The 9,017-nt window shown below is 40.7% G+C and overlaps 1 protein-coding gene across 1 annotated transcript in view; it reads left to right on the top strand.

Annotated features, from left to right (window-relative positions):
- The window catches only part of LOC107718105 (chromodomain-helicase-DNA-binding protein 7-like), a 109,198-nt gene that overhangs the window by 74,879 nt on the left and 25,302 nt on the right, over positions 1-9,017 (top strand). Inside the window, exons 4-11 of the mRNA XM_016525057.1 lie at positions 5,657-5,792; positions 6,105-6,233; positions 6,411-6,476; positions 7,275-7,330; positions 7,681-7,795; positions 8,350-8,433; positions 8,625-8,762; positions 8,890-9,011. Coding sequence (XP_016380543.1) covers positions 5,657-5,792; positions 6,105-6,233; positions 6,411-6,476; positions 7,275-7,330; positions 7,681-7,795; positions 8,350-8,433; positions 8,625-8,762; positions 8,890-9,011 — 846 coding nt within the window. The remainder of the gene's footprint in view (positions 1-5,656; positions 5,793-6,104; positions 6,234-6,410; positions 6,477-7,274; positions 7,331-7,680; positions 7,796-8,349; positions 8,434-8,624; positions 8,763-8,889; positions 9,012-9,017) is intronic.

Below are 9,017 nucleotides of genomic sequence, written 5' to 3'. Positions count from 1 at the left end.
TTTTTTTTTTTCTATTAAATTATTTTTTCTCTCTTAGTTATAAAGGATGGTAGCACAGCATTTTTGAATGATTGTCTTCATGAGTTTGTCTGCATCCATATTGCATGTTTCCTCTCACTTGTAAAGTGTGCTTGCAGTTATTTCTTCTAGTTCTTTCAAAGCAGTTCTTTCTGCGTTTCCACTCGCATATTTTTAAATCTGTTTCATTGATGTTCCAAATATTGGCTCATTGGCTTCTATATAACACCTAGAAGCATATATTCTTATGCTTGTTGTTATTTCTCTGAAATTAAGTTGTCTTTGCTATTCCGTTACTAATAAAAAAAAAATTTTCACTGCTTGTCCTATTTTGGCAAAATCCCTAAATTACTATGATTTTGATATGTAATTAAATTAAGATTAAGTGGTTAAGACGTGACATGTGGCCAAGTATGGTGACCCATACTCGGAATTAGTGCTCTGCATTTATCCCATCCAAAGTGCACACACACAGCAGTGAACACACACACACCGTAAACACACACCCAGAGCAGTGGGCAGCCATTTTTGTTGCGGCGCCCGGGGAGCAGTTGGGGGTTCGGTGCCTTGCTCAAGGGCACCTCAGTCGTGGTATTGAAGGTGGGAGAGAGCGCTGTACATTCACTCCCCCCACCTACAATCCCTGCCGGTACGAGACTCGAACTCGCAACCTTTGGGTTACGAGTCCGACTCTCTAACCATTAGGCCACGACTTCCCTTATTAATATTAATATTAATATTAATGAATAATATTAATACTGATTCACTAATTTGGGCAAAGAGCACTAATGACTTGAATCTTAAAGTTGAGAACTTGCAACTCGACTTGGACTTGCCTGTCTTGACTTGGGACTTGACTTGGGACTTGTCTGTCTTGACTCTGGACTTGACTCGAGACTTGAATGCAAAGACTCGAGACTTACTTGTGACTTGCAAAACAATGACTTGGTCCCACCTCTGCGGTTTAAACTGTCAATTTAAACTGTGCTTTATAACTTTTCCACAATGTATAGCATAGGGATATATTCACCATACAGTACAATGTTTCCCCTGCCATTATATTAGGGGGGCGGCCCATGGATTCTTATAAACTCCTACACCTAAATGAATCGCGATTGGTTTAGCATCTCAACCGATTTGAATAGTCACATATTTGAATCGATTTCCAACCGGCTCGCGGTTAATCGTTACATCCCTACTTTCCTATAGAACAGGTCTATACCATGCTCTTTTATTAAACAAACTAAGGCCCAATCCCAATTCTACCCCTTAGCCCTTCCCCTTTCCCTCGGTTTCGCGCATTCACGTGAAGGGGTAGGGGTGTCTCAGTTCTCTTTTGGTTGGAGAGGTAGGGGAAGGGCCAGATAGCCCTTCAAACGAAGATTTTTCGGGACCACACTTCAAACGAAGGGGTATGAATTATCTCAGCGTAAACCGGCTTCAGGGGCAACATGGCTGCCCAAGCGAACAAAAAGACACATAAATGTAAGCATTTTTGGCATTAATAAAGATTTTAACGAAAAGTAATAATTTGTTTTGTTACATTCAATCGTGAGTTCATATTACGGTCATGTTACTCAAAGAAATGTTTGCAAAAAATCGCTAAAGTTTGCTAACGTCATATTACTGACTGCACGAGAGTGCCACAACATTTTCATGTCTGATCAGGGCGATAACCGCCATAGACATTGAGGGGGGCTGATCCCCCCAATAATTAGAAATCGCTAAACCCTTTTCTCAAATATTGCCAATTCGAGAGAGAGATGAAAGTTGCGTGTATGCGTGTCTGTGCGTTTCTCTTTTTAGAGTTTACTTAAAAAAAACTGCGGTTTTATCCTCATTGCTGGAAAATATAATGTAGCGATTCAGTATTTAAACTGTTATTAATAAAAGTCGTGGGGCAGCATTGACAAGTTTCTTTGCTTCTGGATGTGGAAGCTGCGCGATATCTAGTGTGTGTGTGTGTGTGTGTGTGTGTCAGTAAGCAGCGCGTTAATATAGAACGGTAATTAAAGGCTCTAATGCACACACCAGCACACCAGTATAGGTGTGTGTATTGTAGGAGCTAGACACTACGTATGATGACGTGTGATGTATAGTAGTGGTGTCCCAGTTCTTAGGGGAATATTTTCACCCCTACCCCTTGACACTCTGTTAAAATAGAATTGTGATTGGGCCTAAATAGCCTTATGTTTTTTATAGGGGTGTCGAAATTAATCGTTTCTTCGATGCATTGCGATGCAGACGAGGACGGTTCGGTATCGGTTCAGTAATAGACCTAAAAGTCGTGGGGCAGCATTGACAAGTTTCTTTGCTTCTGGATGTGGAAGCTGCGCGATATCTAGTGTGTGTGTGTGTGTGTGTGTGTCAGTAAGCAGCGCGTTAATATAGAACGGTAATTAAAGGCTCTAATGCACACACCAGCACACCAGTATAGGTGTGTGTATTGTAGGAGCTAGACACTACGTATGATGACGTGTGATGTATAGTAGTGGTGTCCCAGTTCTTAGGGGAATATTTTCACCCCTACCCCTTGACACTCTGTTAAAATAGAATTGTGATTGGGCCTAAATAGCCTTATGTTTTTTATAGGGGTGTCGAAATTAATCGTTTCTTCGATGCATTGCGATGCAGACGAGGACGGTTCGGTATCGGTTCAGTAATAGACCATAACCGATTATAACGTACTGACGCTTTTCTGACGTCATTTGTCGCATACGTGCTTTGTCACCGTAACATACATTAGGCGCGTTCGGCTTGAAGCGCCGCTGCACAGAATGATCAGTGTAAGACATCAAGTACCGCGAGAGCGATAAGAGAGCAGACGGATCCTTATGCTTTTACGGTTGATGACATGCACTCATCCTGCGCAGCGCTGCTTCAAATCGAACGCGCCTAATGGCGGAGGGAGGCGAGACGCGAGTAATTAAAAATTATGTTTTGATTGATGTCATACACTGATCATTCTGCGCAGCGCCGCTTCAAATCGAACGCGCCTAATGGCGGAGGGAGGCGAGACGCGAGTAATTAAAAATGCTCCAACTACTTTAAAAGCGGACATCTGGCCACATTTCGGCTTTTATGAACAACCTGAGCACGACCTGGAGAAAACACACGCTGTGTGTAAATCATGTCACGCACAATGAAATATGTAGGGGTAGGGATGGGCAAATGAAGCCTCGTGAAGCACTGAGGCTTTCCTCTGACATATTCCACAGATCGAATTGAAGTTGCGTGCACAAATAAAAGCCTAACAGTGTTTGTGTTTGTTGAATTTCTGTCTCTGATAAATTAATATACCCATTAAACAGTGCAATTTAATACCAGTACGAATATCAATATGATTTAATAAAAGAATAATGTACACAAACGAATTGCATATGACAAATGTTGAATTTTTCTTCAAAATTGAATTATTCATATTACTTGTGTGACTGGATATCTAAAATGTAACCGAATAAGTCCGAATTAAAACTTACTCGTAAAGTAAGATCTGGGGGATCGAACATTTCGACATGCAAAGTGAATCGCGCATGTGACTGGACCGAAAGTGAAGCTTCGTTTGTCATTGGTCACGTGATTTCTATGACAATTAACAACACAACACAAGCTTCGAATCAAGGCTTCATCTGGCACGCCCATTTATTCTCGACACAAGCTCCGATTCCTCGGTTCAAATGTCACATCACTAGCAGGGCCAGGGGGTAATACCACTAACTTAAGAAACCAGGTCAGGTACAGTTCATATATCTGACTGCTTGTATTTCTTGACAAAACTGTATAAATGTGAAGTAAAATTGAGGATGCAGTGCATCGTCAATGCATAGTGATGCATTGTGATATTGAATTGAACCAAATCGATGACATGATAATCGTAACCGAACCGTGAGACCACTGTAGGTTCACACCCCTAGTTATTTATCTTATTTACACGACGGCATGTCATTTCTGTCTCTACGTTATATGGTCGCGCTCTCTGCATCGCGCACAGAGTTCCGCCCCGATGCACAAACACAAGTTAGCACACTCCCACTCCCACTAGTATTTGTAAATATTAAGCCGCAAAACGACTATTTAAATATGAATTCTGCATGTCTGTGTTAATAAATGGTTTTGTGTACTACTTGTACTGAAGCGCGCATAGTGATATTAAAGTCCCCCTGTAGTCAAATATTTTATCCCTTAAAACTTATCTTTGATCATTAAAATTACATATTTAAATGTTTTTTCTTGTGAAAATATTTTTCTCATGCCTTAAAATAGCTTGAATGTAACTCTACACCCTTGCCTCATTTACTATGCGCTGATCTATGGCCACGTTCACACAGCAGCAGAATACGGTTGTCAGCCTTGTTTTTGAGTCCTTAATACGGTTACGTTCATACACAGTTCGGTTATTTACGGGCGTGACAACCGCATTATGTAACCAAACTCACACCGGTAAATTTTCAGGATTCACAACCGCATTCTCAGAACACACGCGCTGTGTGAACGGAACAGGACTGGACAACTAGTTGTCTGTCACGTCATACAGTGCGAGAGCGAGCCGCTCTGCCGCACACATGCGTGTGTGTTTTCGGTAACTTACAGTGACGGAGAAATGAGCTGCGTGTCATCTGAAATTTTTAGATCCCGTCAGTTTTCCACCGGAGCCGCTCCCGTCAGTTTTGTGTTCTGCGCGCGATTCAAATGCTCCGCTCTCCACCCAAATTTAAAAGTAGCTGCTGTTTAATGAATATTTGACGAAAGAACTCGCGGCTCGATTGGACTCTTGTCGTGTCAGAAAGTGATAAGACTTTCAGTTTTATGGAACTACTACTAAAATATTAAAACCTTATTTTTAAGGAATAATCATACAATATTTCTTCAATGTTTTAATTGTAATATTAAATCCCCTTTATTTTCCAAAAATAAAATTTATTTAATTTTCATCAATTAAAAGATAAAAATGTAATTACTGTTTTATGCCTTAATGTAAATACACAACACAGAATTTCTGAGGAAAAAAATCATTAGGCTATTGTAAGAATAAATGAAACTTGTTTTTATGCTATCAAATAATTAGACATGTTAAAACAGAATTTGGTAACAATAAAACATAAGGTTGGAAAAAATAAAAAATTTCAAAGGGCCCTAAACAGTCATTTTTGTTCAACTTTTAATAAATTGATGTTAAATTGTTTAAATTTCACGATTTTAATTAATTAGACATGTTTTTTGATTAATAAAATTTAATTTAACCATTAAAAAGGAGTCCAGAAAAATTCAAACGGAAAAAAGCAGAAATCCCGTTGGGCAGGATGTGGAATAGTGTGTTTTGTCATTTTGAAAGTCTTTTTATCAGATTAATCAAAAAATAATCGGCCAACTAATCGATTATCAAAATAAACGTTAGTTGCAGCCCTACTAACTTTTTTTTTCTTAATTTATAAAAAAAACTGAACAGAAAAAATACACATTCCCTTATGCATTCATATAAATTATATTGTATGCATTGAAGAAAAGTTTTTGGACTGGTTGTTTGCTATTCTGTTCTTTACTAAAACTAAGTGTAATGGTTTGACATTTGAACTAGACAAATCTGTGGTTTATTGGTGTGACTATTACATTAACCAAACCCCTCCCTATTTACCCACAGTGCTAAAAAGGCTGACTCTGAGTCCAATAATAGCACCAAGAAAGACGCAAAGCACAAGAGAGAGCCCTCAGTCACCTCTGATGTGGAGAAAACACCGCCACATTCACCGGAGGAAGAGGAAGATGATGGTGTTCAGGTAAACATCGCTGAAGTTTTCACTTGGCATTTATCTAATAACGTTCTTATTGTCTCTATAAAAAAGTTTAAATGCTTTGTTTTTTTCTGGTGGTCGACCGACTGATATGTTTTTTTCAGTGGTTAAAACCAATACCTAATAATTGACTAGGTAATGCTGATAAAATGTCATCTTTATCCTACTTAATACAAGTGATGGCACATGATATGTGATTTGATTGTACATGTACAAAAAAAAAAAAAAGTTATGCCCAGTTATTTGTATATGTTTTTCCATTATATTCTTTTTTTTGTGCATGTATGTTGACTGCAGAAGAGGCGATCTAGCCGGCAGGTGAAAAGGAAACGCTACACTGAGGACCTGGAGTTCAGAATTTCTGATGAAGATGACGATGGAGATGATTCTCCTGGACCAAAGTCTCCAACCACGTCTGAGCTGCAGGTCATTGTCTTGAGAACTTAGGGATGTGTTGTGTGTGTTAAATTTATGATTATGCTGATGGTTGATTAACAGTCACCACAGTAGAGTTGGAAAACTGCTGATGTAACCTGCTGTTTGTTATGCATGATGGATGTTCTCATACTGACTCTGTGTCCTTCATTCCCACGTGTGCTGTAGGAGTTGCTGGATGCGGAGGGCCCTGTGGTGGAGAAAATCATGGTGATGCGCATAGGAAAGAAAGAGGTGAGCTGAGCTGTCGAAAGCCTTTCACATGAGCTTTAACCGCTGCTGTCTACTGGATCAGGGCGGATTACACCTAACAGCGGTCTCAAATCCTGCCCCAGACCCTGTGATTGCCAGGAAGATGCCTGAGTGGGCTGATATTGTCTTCGGCCTGACTGTAGTAGTATTAATCCAGTGAAGGCCGTGGCCGGTTCAGAGCAAAGCCGGTGCAAGGTCTTGAGATGAAGCCATGTAAGAATAAACTGTCTCTCAGCATGATTAATCTCAGGCCCTTAGACGCAGGCAATGGCAGCGTACAACGTTACTCCTTTGAAACAGCTCCACAAAACAAAGCCTGGCCAAAAATAATGCCCCGTGCATGGCTCTTAGTAGCGCAGCTGTAAATGGGCTCCCGCCCGAGGAAATGGTAGGTTTGGCATCTGCCATAGCTCTGTGGTTTTGGCAGGAAGCCAGGATCCGGGTCAGCTCCCTGTGAATGGGGCTGTGTGTGGTAGAGGAGCTGAAGTGATTCATGACTCCGCTGCACAGCTTACTACTAGCTGGAGAAAGAGAATAGGAGGATGATTGCTCTTTTATTTTTTATTTATTTATTTTTTGTTGTTGTCTCTGTTGTCATACTACTTTTGTCTTGGGGCATTACAGTTGAGAGCAATGCCAAAACGCAAAGTTGTTTGTCACAGGAAATGGGTTACACATGTGATGGGTGGAAATTATGCACACTAGTGATTTGAAGGATCCAAACATGTTATAAACACACTTTTTTATCACCAAATAATGTTCCTGCTCCTTATTTTACAGTTGGTGTCTGGTGGAGAGGTTGAAGTTGAGGAGTTTTACATCAAATTCAAAGGCTTGTGAGTATCTGTTATAGAATGCCTTCCATGCAATATCATTTTTTTGTATAATGAAGGAAATTTTATAATTACTAGGTTTAAAGAGTTAAACATTAATGGAATTTTTGCAAAATAGTGCAAACAAGCTACTAAACTGAGTAAATCGTCAAGAGTTTATCAACTGGAGAAAGTTTAAAACTGCTCATGCAGATGAATCATGGCCTCTTAATACACCAGTTAATTAAGAACAATATTCCTTACTGTGCTCCTACATAAACATTCTCAGTCTTGTTTATCTGACATGCTAATTTCTGAACTATATTTTCGCTGAGGTCACCCAGGAAGTGACTTTTTATTGTTTTGTTTTTCAGCTCTTACCTGCACTGTCGCTGGGCAGACATCGAAGAGCTGGAGAAGGATAAGAGAATCCAGCAGAAGGTCAAGAGGTTCAAGGCCAAGCAGGCCCTTGGTAACTTCCTAAGTGAGGTTAGCATCAGCCCTCCATTTTCCTTGTCATCCACCATTTTGTCTTTTTTCTCCTCTCCCCATCCACCATCCCCCTCCCCCCCGTCCATTTTTTTCCCCCTTTCGTTTTATGGCCCTCACTGATAATGGTGGCAGTATGTATGCTCAACAGTGGTGTGTTGTGCTGGTATTATGGTGGCTTTTTGAACAATATCATCCATGCTAAGGCAATAAAACGGCTTACTTCAAGCCCTTATCTCTGTTGCATGCAATCTCTCGGCATATGCTGCCTAATTCAGTTCACAAGTTAAAGTAATTCAAGCAGTTGCATTGAAATGTATGTCAAGACTTTCATTTCTGGTTTGCAACTCCACACTACATTTGAAAGGGCTTTTCAATCAAAACTTGGTGGGGTTTTCCCGGAGAGATTTATGCTACCCACATCAGAAAGCTCTGAAAATATTCCACCTGGTAGATTCTCATTTAGAGCCTCGTAGTAGTTGCGGCTCAAGCAGCAATGAAACCGCCATTCTGCAATGCTCCATCTAACCAATCAATCACACTCTTATTGACAGATGGATGATGAGCCCTTCAACCCAGATTATGTGGAGGTGGACAGGGTTCTGGATGTGTCTGAAAGCACAGATGAAAATGGAGAGGTATGACTTCTCTCTCTCATCCATCCACTTCAATTGTTCTCAATCCATCTGTCTCTCAAAACAACATAGATTACCTTTGATTAAAGCTCTTAGTAGATATTTTGCGGCTGTGAAGATGTCAGTCAGACCGCCCCCAGAAAATTTAGAAAAATGTGAGAACCCTCTTTTGGATAACTATTGTGTTTCTGCAGCCTGTAACTTTGTACCTAGTGAAGTGGTGCTCCTTGGCCTATGAGGACAGCACGTGGGAGTTAAAAGCTGACATCGACCAAGGGAAGATTGAGGAGTTCGAGAGAGTGATGGAGCGTGAGCCGCAGCTGAAGCGCGTGGTAAGAGCTGGCACTCCTCTAGCCCTCTCTTTATTTTCTCTTTGGAGTGCTGAGCAAGTGAGGGGAGAGGGCCACGTTCTTGCGGTTGCACGGAAACCACTAACGGGAATTGTTTTATTTGAAACAGGAGCGACCTCCCGCCAGCGACTGGCAGAAATCCGAGAGTTCCAGAGAATATAAAAACGACAATGCGCTCAGGGAATACCAGCTGGAGGGAGTCAACTGGCTGCTCTTCAACTGGTACAACACGTATGT

This window comes from Sinocyclocheilus rhinocerous, unplaced genomic scaffold (genome assembly GCF_001515625.1).
Source record: "Sinocyclocheilus rhinocerous isolate Xijiao unplaced genomic scaffold, SAMN03320098_v1.1 scaffold480, whole genome shotgun sequence".
NCBI lineage: Eukaryota > Metazoa > Chordata > Actinopteri > Cypriniformes > Cyprinidae > Sinocyclocheilus > Sinocyclocheilus rhinocerous.
The sequence above is the reverse complement of the archived record's forward strand: the minus strand, read 5'-3'. Positions and strand labels throughout refer to the sequence as shown.